Here is a 17175-nt window from a genome sequence, read left to right as displayed (position 1 = left end):
ACCCTAACCCTAACCCTAACCCTAACCCTAACCCTAACCCTAACCCTAACCCTAACCCTAACCCTAACCCTAACCCTAACCCTAACCCTAACCCTAACCCTAACCCTAACCCTAACCCTAACTCCGACCAACAACAAGGCTCCGACCACCCTAACCCTTGGTACCAGCGGTCTGGCGGGTGGTCGGAGCCTTGTTGTTGGTCGGAGCCCTGGCGGTCGGAGGAGCGATGTACTTTCAATAAATGGGATTGTCCCTGTCCAGCAATATTAGCACAAGATCGGAAGCGGAGAAGTTCACCAACCAATCCGGAATAATATCGGACACACCATGCCCTTCCTTCGCAACCTGGCAGGCATCACCATTATGGTTACACCGCATACAAGCTCCAGCATGGGGGTGGCACTTCTTTGTTGTCGGATCAATGCCTGACACATGGGCATAAACTTAGGGTTAGGGTGACACTCGCTACAGTTGCCGTCCTCACTGGCACAGGCTGAATCGGCAATCACGGCCAAGTTTCGAGCGATGACGCAGGATGACGCACGGCCGAGCACCTCCGCTCTCCTCCAGCGAAAATTCGAAATTCGCGTTGAAGATGAAAAGTCTCAGGGTTACCCTTCATTGATCTTTGTCGGCGTCCAACGAGGAAGCTTCCGTATATCAAGATGAGCAGCATTCCAGCTCCGGCGCAACAGTACTGGCATACGGACGATACTGCTGCCTACCCAGCGGATCCACCCGCTCCCACCACCACAATGCCCATCCCTCCTCCCACAGCCGCCTCAACGAGTACCTACGCTCCCCACGCGTACGACTCAACACCCCTCCATGGTCACCCTCGCCAGAGCTCCTCCCACGCCCAAACCCCAACAACCCTCTCCCCCCACGACCCCGAATCCCTCCAAATCCTCAAAACCCTCGCCGCCTCCAAGCCCCACCCCCAACACTCCATCGTAGACGCCTACACCCCCGCCGAAGCCGCTCACCTCCTCGTCTCCCTCGGCGCCGCAAAAGCCAAAGAACCCATCGACCACCTCTTCCTCAAAGCCTTTCTCGCGGGTGTATACTTGTCGTTCGGTGGACTCCTCTACATCACCGTCGGCGGCGGCTCAGCTGGTTTGAACGCGACGAATCCCGGTATTGTTAGGCTATTGGAGGGTCTTGTTTTCCCGGTGGGACTGTTTGTGATCGTCATCACCGGCACCGAACTCTTCACCGGAAACTGCGTAACATTCACCGTATCAACCCTCGCAGGCCACACAACCCTCTATGACCTCCTCCTCAACCTCACCATTGCATTTATCGGAAACCTCGCCGGCTCGCTCTTTTTCGCCGGTATATTGGTGTACTACGCCGATGCCACAGCACTGGGTGATCCATATAAACACTTCCTCATCACCACCGCCGGAAACAAAGTCAACGCTCCTGGCTGGCACCAAATATTCCTAAGAGCAATCTCCTGCAACTGGCTCGTCTGCCTCGCAATCTACATCGCCTCAATGTCTAAAGACGTCATCTCCAAACTCGTCGTAATCTACGTCCTCATCGGCGCGTTTATCTCTCTCGCCTTCGAACACGTCGTCGCCAATTTCTTTTTGTTGCCGTTGGCGATGATGGTCGGGGAGGGTGGACAGCCGTTTCCGGTGGGGAAGTATATTTGGAAGAGCGTTGTGCCCGTGACGATTGGGAATTTGGTGGGGGGGTGTTTGTTTGTGGGGGTGCCGGTTTGGTATCTTTATATTGCGGGGCCGGCGCCGTGGCATCGGGGGAGGAAGGGGAAGCAGGAGCCTGGGACGGGTGAGGGTGGTCCGACGAAGAAGTAGGACAGGGAAGGAAGACACGCGTCGTAGAGACAGTCACGACGTAGAAGCATCATATAATCATCTCATACACATACACAGTTATGCGCTGCATTGGTTTACCACCACCTTGCCTCATCCCACCCATTAACCCTCGTGCCCTCCTCAAACTCCCCATTCGTCTCCACACCCACAAACTCGACCGTACCCTTCACAACCTTACACTCCTCAACCACATCCCTCCTCCCACTCGCCCTCGCCTCCTTCGTCCCAAACCCATAACCCGGAACCTCAATCAAATACCCCTCATCAAACAAAAACGGCGCGAGCTCTTTCAACGTCTTCAGCGACTTTTTCGACACGACGTCAACGTTATCCGTACACACCAACTCCAACCCCAACGCCTTGTGCGCGTCGAACAACTTGTCTAAAACTGCGGGTGGGTATTCGCCTTGTTTCGTCAGCAACGTATCATACGCCGCCAAACTCGTACTCCCCACCCAGTTCCCTCCATGAACCTTCCTATTCCATAATCCGTGCAACACCGCAATCGTCCCCAGACTCCCCGTGCCATAGTCCGACATCGGGAACGGCGGGACCACGGGTTCGTTACCCTCTAGTCCGAGTGCTTTCCCCATCGCGATGGCGACGCCGGTTGAGACGTCCGCGATTTGCTGCCATCCGGCACGCTCAGCCCAAGGTCCCACATGTCCATAACAATTCTCCCTAACATAAACGAACCCCCTCCCCCTCCCCTCCAACAACCTCCCCAACCCCTCCGGTCCATAGCCGAGCCTATCCAACGCCCCCAATCTGTACCCATCGACAACGACATCAGCCTCCTTCACCAACTCCTCGAACACCTTCCTGCCTTCGGCTGATTTTAGGTCGAGCTCGGCGCAGCGCTTCCCGGCGTTTCCGTCGACTTGGAAGAAGGGGACGTCGGAGAGATTGGGTGAGGTGATTTTGAGGACGGAAGCGCCGTAGGAGGCGAGGGTTCGGCCGATGGTGGGACCGGCGATGATGCGGCAAAGTTCGAGGACTTTGATGCCTGACAGAAGCTTATCGCTGTCGGTTTGTGGCCAGGGTGTAGGTCCTGACGATGAGGCGGCAGGGACGGGTTCGAGGACATATGGAGGCAAGGAATGTGCGATACGACCCTGCTCCGTCTCCGCCCACTCCCCCATCGTCAAACAAATCGCACCGGCCTGCTTCCGTTCTTCTGCGCCCTTCTCCAACTCCGCCGCCGTAAACTTTTTCACCGCATCCCCGATAACCTTCACCACATCCCCGTACGCCGTCAACTCCTCCTTATACGGGGGTAACCCCACCATCCCTAACGAAGGATCCGACAACAACGATCCATGGAGATGGAAGTACCTACCATCCTTCGTAGGGTATATATTCGCGGATAAACGGCGATAGATGTTGGATTGTGCGCGGTGGAGATCAGTGTCTTTGAGGAACTCGCGGACTTGGGGATGGTGTTTGTTTCGGCGACCAACGGTGGAGACGTATGTCATCAACAGAAACAAACTCGCTCGTTCGGTTTCGATAATAGCTTTCCTTTCCTTCTCGGATCCGAAGCGGTCAGAGGCGATGAGGAGACACATCGTGGCCTCAAGCGCTTTCAAAGCGGAAGCGAGCTCGGTCTCTGGAAAAGGACAGGGTAGGTATGGGAAGTCATGACTTGGTTCACCGTCTCTCGCGTCGGAGGTGGTGATGGTAACGAACTCTGCAAACGGTCCAGCCTCGGCAGGAAGGAGAGGGAAGAGCGAGGCGAAGATCTCGCGAGCACGGGCGGTGATGGAGCAGGAGTCTGCAGGTGCTGCCATGATGACAGCTCTGGCGAATTGCGGTTGGATTGGGAGTTACGGAGGAGGAGCCCGGACATATCTGACAGGTAATTTGGGTGTGGGGGTTGGCCCCATCCAACTGCCGAAGTCGCGACCTCAGAGCCGACACAACCCGGCGCATCTCCGCTCCCCCCGCTCAATCGCAATCGAAGGATGAATGTATCCGTGCACGTAGACCCTTGCTCTCATACCTGATCCCTAACCTCCTCGAGGACTCTCCATACTTGTTACTACGACAAATCACAATGGCCTCCCCCCTCGAATCCTTCATAACCGCCTTCTACAAAACCTCCGACGACTCCTCCCCCGCCGGAACCACCGCCTACGTCAACTACTTCACCCCCACCGCTACCGCAACATTCGGGCTCAAATCATTCACCGGGACTGATGCTCTGACCAAGATGCGGGAGGGGATGTGGGCGCCCGTCTCGAAACGTCATCATGTTGCGGAAGGGATCTATACGGTGCCAGGCGTGACAGGGTACGGAGAGGGCGATGGACATATCTTCCCGCAAGAGGTGATGATTAGAGGGAAGGTTACGTATACACTCGCCAAGGGTCCGCATATTGGTGAAGAAGTCACGGTTGGGTGGGCTGCGAGGATGGTATTCGATGATCCGAGAAGTGAGGAGAAGAAGATGAAGGAGTATACTGTTTGGCTTGACTCCACGCCGTTGTTGGTTGCCCAGGGGTTGGTTATTCGGGAGACGGAGGGGAGTGTGGGAGAGGTAACCGTTACGGATAAGTGACGAGTGAATCAAGCAATCAGGAAGTTTCAGGGATTTTTGTCGATATATGTTCCGGACTGGGCATGAAATCAATAAGGTATCAATTGAACTTTCCCGGCAATAATTATACAGAATATCAGTCCATACGGTATCATTGCTCTCCCACCGCTTTCTACACATCCGTCCCTCCAACAACCACGATTATCTCCACCCCGCAAGCCCAATTCTCAAGACCAAATCGAAGTTCGAGGTCGTTTTCGCGCTTACACAATCATCTGTGCAACACCCCCACCACCAAGCATCTTGCTGCTCGTAAACTCCTGCCTCTTCACCGCCGCAAACCCATAACAAGCCCCCGTAACCGTCAAAAACAACGCAACAACAATCAAACTCGTCGCCTGAAACGCCAGACTCGCCCACTCCACCCCCGCCATCACCAAATAAACCACACACCTCATCCTATTATCACCGAACCTCCTGACAAAAGAGGTAAAATTCTCGGACAGGGGACAGATGCGGAGGAGGAATGGGATTTCGATGAAGATGAGGAGAAAGCCGAAGAGGAGGGCGAGGGCGGACATGATTATGACGAGGGTTGTGTGGAAGAGGTTGGAGATTCCGAGGGCGAAGCAGAGGATGATGTCCAAGAGACCGAACCATTGTGCGTAGATGCTACGATCCAACTCGAATCAGTACGTTGTCTCTTTCCTACACCAATTGACAGCAATAGCGTGGACGCGCCAAGAGAGGGGGCCATACCTGAAATTCCTCGTCTTGAACTCCTCGCCCAATTTGTTGAAGTAAGACCGTGCGAGCATTCCTTGAAGATCCGGCATCTTGACTGAGTATATGACCGATCAATGGGTTGAACTGTTTGAACTGGTTGTTGTTGGTGGGGGCTGGGCAAGATCGGAGGCGGGTACCGTGCGTGACGTCGGGGGGATGCAGGGTTCTCCAGTGCGGCCGTGAGTCGAAGCCAGAGGGCGCAGGTTCAATAGGTGTGGAATGTTTTTGGGAAAATTCATATTCTTTGTCATTTAAAGCTTCTCAGTCATCGATGGTATCGTCCTCCACCCTGCATCCCCCAGCGTAACGGGGCATCCATACACAACGTACGTCGAATTCCACCAAAAACACCGTCTCATACAATTTTGAGTTGCAAGATGACTGACTTTAACGCCCTCGCCGGTACGCTCTTTGCTCTATTGAATTGAGGGGGCGCCGTTGCTGACGCGTCGGTGTCTGGGATAGTCCAGTTCACTGACTTTTATTACAACACCTTCGACACGGATAGGTCGCAATTGACTGCGCTCTACGTACGTTTTTCTCCTCCCCTTCCGAGCCGCTTCCCCCTCTTCCCCGAGCCACGGCCGTCGCAGTTGCTCGGTCGGGAATGAACGCTCTTGAAGAATCGTTACTAACGTAACGATCCCAGCGCGATCACTCCATGCTCTCCTTCGAAGGCGCCCAAATCCAAGGCACCTCAGCCATCGTCCAAAAACTAGTCTCCCTCCCCTTCGCCCGGGTCAAACACCGCATCTCAACCCGTGACGCTCAACCATCTTCCCCCTCTTCAGGCGGCGTACTGGTCATGGTCACGGGAGAGTTGCAGATTGATGATGAGACGACGACGCAGAGGTATTCGCAGGTCTTCCATTTGGTGCCGGAGGGGGGTAGCTATTATGTTTTCAATGATGTTTTTAGGTTGAATTATATGTAGGGTGGTAGAGTGGGGGAGAAGAATAAATGTTGTAGTAGCAGGGAGATAATGGGAGTGGAAGGAGGGGAGAATCGGGATGCGTTGCGTTGCGTTGCTGATACAATGACAAACTTTTCGAGTTCTACTTTCTGCCTCGTCGTTCCGTATTCTAGGCTTCTCTCTCCATGGCGTCGTATGCCCACCAGCTGCAATTGCTGTATTCTCTGGCACGTCAGCACGTTGGGCGTTCTCCAACTCGAGATGCCCGGGCCGTATGTATGCTCGTTTCGACGCCGGCAAGGCTCGAGCTGGTCAACGCGGGCGTCTCCATTGAAGCGCAAGTCCATTATTCAGATCCATTCACTTCCCAGCTGCCGCACCCTCAACAACCTTGGCCCACCTCTCGTTAACCTCCCTAACAGCCTCATAATTCCTCTCTCCCGTCCCCAAATCCTTCGCTACACCCTCCGTAAGCAAGCGGATTGATTCTAGTGTCGCACGTAGGGTTGTGAGGGTCTTGAGTTCTCGCTGTGGGTACGCTGGGTGTCAGCTGCAGCTGGAGGGAGAAAGGGAAAGGGCTGGCAGCTCGACTACGTACCCTTTGTACGTCGTTGTTGGATGTCGACATTGTTGTTTGTTCGGGTGTAGGGTTGGTCGGGGATATTTACACGGCCCGTCATGCAGCCGGCGTCGGACACCCAAACGTCGCACAGCACCCAACTGGACCGTTCAGCATGTCCAACCCTCCACGACCTCCGATACCCAGCTCAACCTCAACGAACCCTCAACTCCCACCCGCACCCGTCATCCCCAACACCAAAGTAAACCTCTTCCAATACGGCGCACCCGCAAAACTCTCCGCATTCGAGAAAGCACAGAAAGAGGCAGAGGAGAAAAAGAGGAGGGATGAGGAGGAGGCCAGGGCTGTTTATGATGATTTTGTGAAATCATTCGAAGGGGATCAAAGAGGGGGGCAAGAGTTCGTGGGACAGGCGCCTGTGGGACTGAGGGGAGGAAAGAGGCATTTCGCACCAGCTGCAGCTGCTGGACGATTATCTGGACATGGACAGCAAGACAATATCCCTCAAGGAAAGAAGAGGAACTTGGATACCTTCCTCGAAGAACTGAAACGCGGCCACGACACCCGGGACAAACACCAAAAGCGCATTCCACCTCATATGCATGGCCACACACCCGGCACCGCTACCCCCGACTCCAGATCCAATGTAGTTACAGAGCATGTTCTTGTCGTGGCAAATTTACCACCAAATATGTCTGAAATGGCGCTTCGCGCGATCTTGGCGAATGAGGTCGAGGAGGATGTTAAGATTACACTGGGAGGGAGCAGCCTCGGTACTAATGTTCGGGAGAGTATGGAAGCCGAACTCAAGTTCGGTACAGCGAAAGCGATCAGTGCAGTACGAAAACTTTTGGAAGGATACTATCTTGGACAAGGGTATTTCGCACAACCCCTCTCCACGACACCGACAGCAACCCAAGACACTGAGGAGTCCTACTACGGCGCCAAGGGAGCGGAGGTGGAAAGTGCGCTGCAGTTCCGGCCACCGCCAACAACGATAGGTGGTGGTGCTGGTGCATTCACCCGTGTCCCTCCACCACCCACGAACCGACCATCCACAGCCCCAGGCAAACTAGAAATCCGCGTCGAGAAGCCACGTGATATCAAAGTCCGTCGACGCATCCACTCCGTCGTCGAAAACGTCCTGAAGTACGGACCCGAGTTCGAATCCCTCCTCATGCACCGCGAGAGGGAGAATATCGAGTATGCGTGGTTATGGCCCGTATCACCACTCGTCCACTCAGAAGCAGGAGACCTCCATCGGTACTATCGGTGGAAGGTTTGGAGCGCGCTGAGCCACCAAGCTGTCGATCATGCACCAAAACCAATCTTCGCAAACGGCACACCATGGCGACCACCCCCTCCGCTCGTCGAAAACGACACCGAAGACGAAGACGAAGCCGATCAAGACCAAGCCACCATCGCGACATCCCGCACGGGAATCTTGGGACCAAGAGCGAGACGCAGATTGGTATGGCTCGTCCGCAGGCTCGATGTGTCCCGTCGTGGTACCATCGCTGCTGCTATGGCATACTGTTTAGGGAGAGCTGATGCGGCGGAGGAGGTTGTGGAGGTGCTGTGTGCGGCGTGTCGTTCCACTAAAGCGAGTCCGGGGGTCTTATTGGCTCGCTTGTTTTTGGTGAGTGACATCCTCCACAACTCCAGCACCCCCATCAAAGACGCCTGGCGCTACCGCGCCGCGTTCGAGGAGTCGCTGGGTCGGGTGTTTGGGTATTTGGGAGATGTGTATCGCGGGTTCGAGGGGGGGCGGATTAAGGCGAAGACGTGGGAGGAGAGGGTTTTGGGGGTGGTTGGGGTTTGGGAGGGGTGGATGATGTTTTCGGCGGGGGTGTTGGGGGGGTTCAGGGGGTGGTTGAGGGGGGAGGTTGGGGAAGGAGAACGGGAAGCCGCTACCGGTGCTGGAGAACGGGAGGTGGCGGAAGGAGTGGATGGGAAGGAGGGGGAGGTGAAGGTGAAGCAGGGAGGGTGGAAAACTGTTGGTGGGGCGTCGGTTCCACACTCTATCGCCGCTGTACCGACACAATCATCTACTGGCAACGTTAACGTTGATGGCGATGAGTCGATCGATGTGGATGGTGGGCCGATGAACACCGCTGATATTGACATTGACGGTGCGCCGTTGTATCTTGATGACGACGATGACATCGATGACATCGATGGAGTACCTCTCGACCTCGACGTCGATGACGACGAAGAGCTCGATGTGGACGGGCAGCCTATGTCGATATCCGACGAACCCGCCGAACCTACACCCACTTTTGCACCAATACCGGTACCGGTGCCAGCACCGACACCGACGTTGTCACTCGGCGGACTCAAGCCGGGTGGTATTAAGCTGGGATTAGGTGGAAAGGCTGGGGTTAAAATGCAGCTTGGTGGGATTTCGAGGGTGAAGAAGGTTAAGGCGCCGTCGGGAGGTGGGGTTGGGGGGATGTTTGGGGATAGGGAGGATGGGGAGTAGGTGTGGTTTAGGTAGCTATCGGTATGCATCCGTCGTAGTTTAACCGTGTCTTGTGGGAATGGCACTGTGATTGCAGGGTAAAAAGGATTGATTTCGTCGGGTACCTCATCATTAAGGGATACTCATTTCAGGGCTACTTTGGGATGCATGTCATTGGGAGCAACATACGTTGCAGCCGAAGTTCACCTGAGCCTTGGTTGCTACGTCAATGCTTGAGCGATTCAGTGAACTTAGTCACTGAGCTGGGGCTGATTGGGTGTTGTTTCTTCAGTCGCCGCACTGGAGCTCTCGGGTTTGCCACGGTTACCGAGTATTGCTTGGTGTAGCTCTAGGCATGGGGTCCGTGCCCAAGAACTTGGAAATGGTCAATACAAGCAACAAGCACCAGGCCGCAGGCCGCAGGCCTCAGGTGCAGATATACCTACTTTGCTATTCATTCCGACTATCAAAAAGAATAACCTATCCACCCTCACATCTCCGTCGCCTCACTGGTCCCGTTCCCACTCTGCTCCCCCTCCTTCTCCAACACAATATCATACTCCAACTCCCACTTCACTCCCTCTTTCGCATCCGTCTCCCCCCTCGCCGGCAAGAAATCCACAATCAAATCACTCTTAACCGCAAACACCGAATCCGTCTCGACATACTTATCCCCCCTATCGAAAATCTGGGTAATCAACCCTTTGAAACCGGGTGCTTCAACTTTGAGATGAACATGTGCTGGGCGCCATGGGGAGCGGCCCATGAGCTGTAAGAGGTCGCCTGCGGGTCCGTCGTATGGGATTGGGTAGGACGTGGGTTTGAGTGCGATGAAGGAGTATGTGCCATCCTGACCGGTCGTGAAGGTCCCGCGGAGGTTCATGTCCGGCTGTGTGGGGTCTTGGTTCTCGTAGAGTCCGTTTGGAGCTGTAAGCCAAACTTCAAGAGTGGTGTTGCAGATTGGATTATTGGAGGTATCCAGGACGCGCCCGCTGATTCGTGCTGTTTCGAGGGAGGAGATGGTTTGTGGGTCGAGGGATTGGAGCCAGTCCGGTAAGATGATCGAAGCACCGTTCTTGTACTTTGGCGAATTCTCGCGGTAAAATGGGCCGAGGATGGCGGAGAGTGTGCTCTTCTTCTCACCGTTGGTGGAAGAGGAGGAGTGAGAAGGCGGTGCCTCATCCGCCAGTGCATCGACCAAACTCTCAACTCCCAACACATCACAGACCAAAATCGCTTCATTGCGTTTCTCGTCTGACATCTGCCCTGTACGGTTCACGAAATCGCAGGCCATCATCCATTCGGAGTGGGTGAGGCGTGTCTCGAGGCATACGGCATGGAGGTGCCTGATGAGCGATGTAAGGATCTCGCGGGCGCGAGGAGGCGTGTCGGGTCCAATTGAAGAGAGTACACCAGCAGTGAATGCGGCAAAGGAAGCGTCGGTGTTGTCGTGGGGCATCTCGGTGTTAGGCATTGGCAGTGTTTACCGATTTGACCGTAGGATGTAGGAGGGAGAAGGGTCCTTATGAACCTGAAGGGGCTGTGAATGAGGGGCGAGATGAATAAAGTTCCCTGGCTGCTGAGTAATTCCCCCTGATCCGCGGCATCCGTTGTCCGTCCGATATCCGTGCTCTTCAGATATCCTGTGCGGAGAAGCTTGTTACCGGTACCCCGCCTGCAGCCTGCCGTTCATCTCGGTAGTTGGCCAGCACTGCCCCACATTCGATCGGGAAATGTAGCTGAGCAACTTTGACAGAATTCTCCTTCCATTCATGTCAGGTGATTGAAGTGATAACCCGTGAGATAGAATCGCAGGCGCTGTCCGCTCGCGTTTTGAGCAGCAACCTGTCCCTCATTGCCGTTGTTACCTACGACAGCACCTAGTAGGCGTATAGATCCTTTCGATTTTATCCTCCTCGACGACTTTCTGGAGCTATCCTGGCCTTTCAAACACAACTGAACAGTGTTGGCTTTCTCGAGGAGATCAGAGGAGGTCCTGCGCGGGTGCCTGTTTCCGACCTCGAGAACGAACGTCCACACGCTCCGCCATCACAAGGACGGACGGCAACCTCCCCACTTGACCACCCTGATTCCTCGACATGTTCGATCCCTATATAAGCATCCAATGAGCGACTATATCCAGTCATCCAACTGACATCCACTACCAACAATGCCCAATATGCCCGGCCCAGTCAAAGAATCAAACGTCGACGTCCTCATCATCGGCGCCGGACCCGCAGGCCTCATGGCAGCGAACTGGTTCGCCCGTTTTTCGAAGCAAGGGTTAACCTGTCGCATCATCGACAAACGCTCCGACAAGATCTTTACAGGTCAAGCGGATGGATTGCAGTGTCGTACGCTCGAGGTGTTCGAGACCTTCGGGTTTGCGGATCGGGTTTGGAAGGAGAGTAATCATATGTTGGAGATCTGTTTCTGGGTATCTCTTATCCCTCTATCTTCACATCTTTTTACGACGAGGCACGGCTAACGAAGGCGGTTAGAATCCTGACGAGAATGGTGTGATCAACCGCACCGGCCGCATCCCAGACACCATCCCCGGTATCTCTCACTACCAACAAGTCGTCCTCCACCAAGGCCGTATCGAGCGTTTCTTCCTCGACGCAATGTCCCACCACGGAAACATCCACGTCGAACGCTCCATCCTCCCGGAATCCCTCACCATCTCCCCTTCTTCTTCCTCCACGGACTCCGACTACCCAGTCAAGCTCCAAGTCCGCCACTTGTCTTTGCAAGAGAGTACCCCGTCACAGTTCGGCTCCAACGTCGCAAGCGGTCTCTTCCGTCAAGTCGCAACCGAAGGCGACGTCTCCGACGCTCCCTCCGCCGAACGCACCGGCGATAGCGAGATCATCAACGCAAAGTACGTTATTGGCTGCGACGGCGCACACTCCTGGACCCGCGCACAAATCGGTGCCCAAATGCACGGAGAACAGACTGATTATATTTGGGGCGTGCTCGACGGCGTGCCCATTACCGACTTTCCAGATATCAGGATGAGGTGTGCGATTCATTCCGAGGGGAGTGGGAGTGTCATGGTCATCCCTCGCGAACGTGGAGTCGTACGTCTGTACATTCAGTTGGCAGAACTCGATGTCGAAGTCGACGGGCAAAAGAAGAGAGTGGACCGTAGTAAAATCACAGCCGACATGATCCTCAAAGCCGCGCAAAAGATCGTGAGGCCCTACACCCTCGAAATGGAAGACATCGAATGGTTCACGGCCTACCAGATCGGCCAGCGTGTAACCGACAGATTCACCAATGTCGATGCTACTGCAGCCCAAGGCGAGCAACATCCTCGCGTCTTCATTGCCGGTGACGCATGCCACACCCACTCTCCCAAAGCCGGACAAGGTATGAACACCTCCATGATGGACACCTACAACCTCGCCTGGAAAATCGCTCACGCAGTCCTCGGTTACTCCACCCCCTCCATCCTCTCCACCTACGAATCCGAACGCCGTCTCATCGCACGAGACCTCATCGCCTTCGATCACAAGTTCTCACGTCTGTTCTCCGGAAAACCCGCGAAGAATGGAGATGATATGGGGATTTCGTTGGAGGAGTTTAAGAAGGTGTTTGAGAAGGGGAATTTGTTTGCGAGTGGGACAGCGGTGGATTATGGGCCTTCGGCGATTGTTGCGAAGGATGGGAAAGCGGTGCCGCAGTATGCTGAGCCTGAGGATACCGATGACCCTTCCGCTGCTGGTGTCAGAACCGTCTCGAGGACTGGGTTGAGTACCAAGATCCTGCCCGGACAGCGTGTTCCAAGTACGAAGGTCTTGAACCACAGCGATGCCAGACCATGGCACCTCAACGAGCTCCTTAAATCAACCGGAAAATGGCGTATCGTCCCTTTCCTCGGCGACCCGCGCTCCGCCTCCCAAATATCCCGAATCCAAGCTTTAGCCACCTGGCTCGATTCCGAGAACTCGCCCTGGCGACGATACACTCCCCCAGCCCTCCCAGTCGACGCCCTCTTCGACACTCTCTCAATTCACTCCGCCCCTCGCGCCGAAGTGGAGTGGTTCTCCTTCCCTCCAGCTCTCCGCCGTACTTACAACTCCCTCTACGTCGACGACGCATCCTACCACGAGGGACACGGTCACGCTTACGATTTCTACGGTATCGATCGCGAGAAGGGATGTCTTGTCGTGTTGAGGCCTGATGGTTATGTAGCGTTTGTGGGTGAGTTGGAGGACACCGATCGTGTGGAGGAGTTTTTTGAAGGGTTTATGAGGGTGCCGCAGGGGTGTCCGAGGGGGTTGGGGGAGTTGAGGAGGGAACTTGGGGCTGGGATGGAGGTGAAGGAGAGGGTGCTGGTAGATGTGCAAACCGATAAAATCGGACAGGTGGTGCAGAGTGTAGAGGAGTTGGCGGTGTGAGTAGAGTCATTCATCTTGTTCTATGTCTATATCCGTATCGTCTATCCTTATCGTGCTGCGTCTATTTCTTAATCCTCTTATCCCCGCTCATCTTCTTGAGCAACGCATCCATCTTTTGCATGGTTCTCTCTACTTCACTTGCCGTTCCCTCTTCGTCCTCGTCATCGTCGTCCTCATCATCATCCTCTGCCAGCTTCATCTCGATCTGATTCATCAGGGTCTCGCACAATTTATTCGTGGCTCTTTGCATGCTTCCAGCATCGACATCTGGCGGTTCAGTGAGTTGTACGTGCCCGCTTCGAGAGGTCACTGCGTAACGTTCAGAGTGTTTCAGCCGTGCGTTAACGGCGTCAAAGACGAGGCCACACGCGTAGCTGGAAGGGTTAGAGAGGCCGATGATGCGTTCAGCGTGGATGCGACCTTTGCGGAGTGCTTCAAATGCAGCGATTTCAGCATGCTTGGCACTGACTGTGTCTTCAGGGGGCCGATCATTCAACCCTAGAGTACGGAATTTGACGCGTAGATCGTCAACCATGTTTTCGGCGATTCGTTCACTGTGATTCCTCGACAGTGCGACCTGCCGGACCAGATGTTCCCACGCAACGTAACGCTCGTCGTCCCCGGCTATTTCTGCACGTTCACCTATCCCAACGTCATGGTCTTCCCATGTGAATACGATGTTCCTTGCAAGCTTGGGATATCTCACAATATACCCCTTCATCTCCTCAGCCATGAGCCAAGCCCAGGCTATCCGGGAAAGCGCCAATACAAGCTCTTGCAACTGCTGGGGTAGTATTCTGTATGTTCTTCTGGTACAGAACCGATCGTGTTGGTCACGGAGGTGATACAGATCCATTAGCCGTTCTAGAAAGTCGTTCTCACTCATGTCATCCAACGGATCCGTTGACGTGCCTGCCTCTATTCCGGTAGGCAAAGTATCGACTCCGTTACAGTCCTCCGTTGTTGGCACGTCTGCATGGTCTCGGAATGCGCCTCGCACAGCTCCGTTTTGCATGTGTCGCCAGAAAAGGCCGGCAGGGTCTGCTAGACTCACGGCGTCCATCATGATCGACACCTTCACGGAGCTCCCAGAACCACTTCTCTGCGGCGAATCAATCCCCTCAGTCTCCAATAGGATTTTGTCAAGCTTTTGCATGAAATAGATATGCCAGTCACTAACGCTGTCTTCGCCATAATCCGGCAACTCCACTCCCTTCGGCTTGCTCGTCCACGGGGTCCAGCTGCGAGAATAGTCTTGAAGTTCTTCCACGCTCATTCCCATCCATTTATTTCGCATGTTCTGCCACATACTAGCACCTCGGGCGATTCGCCTGCATGTGAGAGGTTGGCTGTGCTTGTGAGTCATTGCCTTCAGTCTGGCCGTACATGCAGCGACGACAACATGATCATTTGTGTCGAGGGAAATGCCGCGTAGTATCTCCAGAAGTCTTGATGTATACTTCTTAGACCTCTCCAATCCTTTCTTCTCCTTTCCTGGTGGGGTATCCTGATATAACTGGACGACGGGCACTACTCTCCCGTCCACAACCCTCAGCGCGAAGGTCGCCGCAACGCCTTGACAGAACTCGCCATCCACAAACAACCACGGCACGGCAGACAAAAACTTTTGAACTTTTCCCTGGTCCTTCGACAGCACTTTCTCCTCTCGGGGATCCCGGCGAGACGAGATATGCTCCCCTTCGGTGATGACGTAAAGAAGCCAGAGCAAAGTTCTCCAGTTCGCCGGGGAATATGTTACAGTCTGTCGATGTACCATTAGTAAGGAGCCCCTAGATACAGCCTCTGGAGTAAGAGAAGAGTAATACTGACCATCCCAAGGCGATTTTAACCTCACGTTGCATGGTGTGAAGTTTAGCCGGCGGGATCAGGTCATTATTCTCGGGCCCGGAGAGACTACGTTACACGACTCATACGACGCTAACCCCATTCGGCAAATACAAGCCAACTGGGTACTGTCATATCGAGAGATTACAAATCTGGTTTTCAGGCTAACAAGAGCGTTTGGAATCGATCTTCACAAAGGTAGGGAGGGTGTTGTGGGTCGCTGGTGCTTATTGCGTGCGTTCAATCCTGAGGTCCGATCATGATATGTTTCATGCAAAACCTAATTGTGAGTAGCTATAACTGTGCAAAGTTCAATCTGGATATCGTAGAAATGAAGTTTAATGTCGTCCGAAAAAGTCGACGTCGCCAAAACAGCATCCATGTCCGCCCACATTGCAAGACATGACAGGTCCCTCTCCCTGTCCAAGCGACAACTCCAATCAAGCGGTCTGCTCCCCGTCTCCAGCCTTTACACCTTCCGCGCCGACGGTATCCTTGGCAGCCGCGGCAGGGAATGCACCAGGTGCCTCCTCAATCTCCTTCTCAACCTCCTCATGCGTCTGTTCATCCAAAGGCTCAGTCAGAGCAACCACGGGAACGACTTCCTTCTCGTCATCATCCTCGATTGCACTTTGAGGTTGCGCCTCCGATTTCGCCTCTGCCTCTGCCTCGCCCGCAGCAATCTCCGTCTTCTCCTCAGGTTTCGGCGTGGTTTCCTCACTCACATCATCCTTGTCCTCAACAACGACGTCATCACCCTTGATCCCAGCTCCACGATAGATGCTCATCCGCCTCCCGCCCATCTCGACTTTAATCTCCCCTGTCTGCGTCTCAGAATCGACACTATCGCTCCGACTTCTCGTACCTGTAGCATCACTGCTCGAGCTCCCGGGAATGTTGAGAATAGTGACGATCTCCGAAATCGCAAACCCACCCTTCTCCTCTTTCTTCTCCACCGGCTTCCGCCTCGCCGGTCCCCTCGCCCGTCCCTTCCGCACATCGCCCAACGTATCCTTCTTCTCCTCCTCCTCACCCTCAGCCTCAACAGGCTTCGGTGCAGGTTTCGGCTTCACGGGCGGTGGCCCTCCAAACAACCCCCCACCAGCGCCCAAATTCAACTTATTCTCCAAATTCGCCCTCAACGCCGAGATCTTACCCGGTCCACCACGGACAGGGACACGACCACTGGCAGGTCTGGGCGGAACGACAGGCTTTCCCTTCCAGACTTCACCTTCCTTCTTCGGCTCAGCGAGGAGAGGAGATTGCGTACGTCCAGGCTCAAAAACCTCACCCCTCGTCGCACTCGTCCCAGCTCTCTCGAGTTCGCTACGCACCTCACCTTCCACAGGCGGCTTATGCGCCAAAATTGGATCAGTGGGTTCCTGAACAGGTGTACTCAGATGCTCCTTCACCTCCCTAACTTCTTCGGCCTCAGTCTTCCCCGGCCCCTCCCAAATCTCCTTTCCATACTTAACCTCATGCCCAGGATCAGGCTTATGCGTCGTATGATGCGGATCCGTCGAATGAGACCTATACTCCCCCTCGTTCACCTTCTCCATATCTTCCCCCCCATCTCCATCCTCTTTCTGCTTCTGCTCCTCATCAGCCTTATCCTCCTCCTCCGCCGCCTCCTCCGCCTCCTCATCCTCAAAAACGGCGCCCAACTCTTCTGCTCCCTTCTTCCCATCATCACCAAGGAGACCCTCACGATGTTCCGCAACAGCAACCTCATCCCCAACAATCTCGCCCTCCGAGAAACTCTTTCGCACCTCCTTAACCGCCTTCGGCAACTTATCCTCATCGA

At 54.6% G+C, this 17175-nt stretch overlaps 11 protein-coding genes across 11 annotated transcripts; 6 read left to right on the top strand and 5 right to left on the bottom strand.

Moving 5' to 3' along the window:
* Window positions 1-327: 327 nt before the first annotated feature.
* On the top strand, window positions 328-1823 carry SAICODRAFT_37625 (Formate/nitrite transporter; the record flags this gene model as incomplete). Its single annotated transcript, XM_019168571.1, has 2 exons — window positions 328-340; window positions 958-1823. The coding sequence occupies 2 exons, from the start codon at window positions 328-330 to the stop codon at window positions 1821-1823; spliced, it is 879 nt and encodes a 292-aa protein (XP_019021070.1).
* Window positions 1824-2110: 287 nt separating this feature from the next.
* On the bottom strand, window positions 2111-3511 carry SAICODRAFT_45897 (CoA-transferase family III; the record flags this gene model as incomplete). Its single annotated transcript, XM_019168830.1, has 1 exon — window positions 2111-3511. A coding segment is annotated over one exon (1401 nt), but the record flags the coding sequence as incomplete, so codon positions are not given.
* Window positions 3512-3900: 389 nt separating this feature from the next.
* On the top strand, window positions 3901-4404 carry SAICODRAFT_10480 (uncharacterized protein; the record flags this gene model as incomplete). The annotated part of the gene is made up of 1 exon (XM_019165253.1): window positions 3901-4404. One exon carries the CDS (start codon window positions 3901-3903, stop codon window positions 4402-4404), a length of 504 nt encoding a protein of 167 aa, XP_019021068.1.
* A 242-nt stretch (window positions 4405-4646) lies between these two features.
* SAICODRAFT_62576 (Golgi apparatus membrane protein TVP18) lies at window positions 4647-5201 on the bottom strand (the record flags this gene model as incomplete). The annotated part of the gene is made up of 2 exons (XM_019169923.1): window positions 4647-5055; window positions 5143-5201. 2 exons carry the CDS (start codon window positions 5199-5201, stop codon window positions 4647-4649), a joined length of 468 nt encoding a protein of 155 aa, XP_019021067.1.
* A 153-nt stretch (window positions 5202-5354) lies between these two features.
* Window positions 5355-6103, top strand: SAICODRAFT_98143 (nuclear transport factor 2; the record flags this gene model as incomplete). Its single annotated transcript, XM_019172146.1, has 3 exons — window positions 5355-5571; window positions 5635-5699; window positions 5819-6103. Exons 1-3 carry the CDS (start codon window positions 5547-5549, stop codon window positions 6101-6103), a joined length of 375 nt encoding a protein of 124 aa, XP_019021066.1. The 5' UTR covers window positions 5355-5546.
* A 128-nt stretch (window positions 6104-6231) lies between these two features.
* Window positions 6232-6722, bottom strand: SAICODRAFT_32245 (uncharacterized protein). The gene is made up of 2 exons (XM_019168161.1): window positions 6681-6722; window positions 6232-6610 (listed from the first exon to the last, which is right to left on the bottom strand). Exons 1-2 carry the CDS (start codon window positions 6708-6710, stop codon window positions 6443-6445), a joined length of 198 nt encoding a protein of 65 aa, XP_019021065.1. The 5' UTR covers window positions 6711-6722; the 3' UTR covers window positions 6232-6442.
* A 47-nt stretch (window positions 6723-6769) lies between these two features.
* SAICODRAFT_189112 (uncharacterized protein) lies at window positions 6770-9379 on the top strand. The gene has a single exon (XM_019166031.1). The coding sequence runs from the start codon at window positions 6817-6819 to the stop codon at window positions 9142-9144; it is 2328 nt and encodes a 775-aa protein (XP_019021064.1). The 5' UTR covers window positions 6770-6816; the 3' UTR covers window positions 9145-9379.
* Window positions 9380-9467: 88 nt separating this feature from the next.
* Window positions 9468-10787, bottom strand: SAICODRAFT_32244 (aromatic compound dioxygenase). The gene has a single exon (XM_019168160.1). The coding sequence runs from the start codon at window positions 10595-10597 to the stop codon at window positions 9614-9616; it is 984 nt and encodes a 327-aa protein (XP_019021063.1). The 5' UTR covers window positions 10598-10787; the 3' UTR covers window positions 9468-9613.
* A 506-nt stretch (window positions 10788-11293) lies between these two features.
* On the top strand, window positions 11294-13526 carry SAICODRAFT_10474 (FAD binding domain protein; the record flags this gene model as incomplete). Its single annotated transcript, XM_019165252.1, has 2 exons — window positions 11294-11560; window positions 11625-13526. The coding sequence occupies 2 exons, from the start codon at window positions 11294-11296 to the stop codon at window positions 13524-13526; spliced, it is 2169 nt and encodes a 722-aa protein (XP_019021062.1).
* On the bottom strand, window positions 13518-14309 carry SAICODRAFT_32243 (uncharacterized protein). The gene has a single exon (XM_019168159.1). The coding sequence runs from the start codon at window positions 14257-14259 to the stop codon at window positions 13588-13590; it is 672 nt and encodes a 223-aa protein (XP_019021061.1). The 5' UTR covers window positions 14260-14309; the 3' UTR covers window positions 13518-13587.
* A 1740-nt stretch (window positions 14310-16049) lies between these two features.
* Window positions 16050-16850, top strand: SAICODRAFT_32241 (uncharacterized protein). The gene has a single exon (XM_019168158.1). It carries the CDS (start codon window positions 16152-16154, stop codon window positions 16755-16757), a length of 606 nt encoding a protein of 201 aa, XP_019021060.1. The 5' UTR covers window positions 16050-16151; the 3' UTR covers window positions 16758-16850.
* The last annotated feature ends 325 nt before the right edge of the window (window positions 16851-17175 follow it).

The sequence above is a fragment of the Saitoella complicata genome (assembly GCF_001661265.1).
Source record: "Saitoella complicata NRRL Y-17804 unplaced genomic scaffold SAICOscaffold_30, whole genome shotgun sequence".
NCBI lineage: Eukaryota > Fungi > Ascomycota > Saitoellomycetes > Saitoellales > Saitoellaceae > Saitoella > Saitoella complicata.
This window is presented reverse-complemented; position numbering and strand designations above follow the sequence as displayed.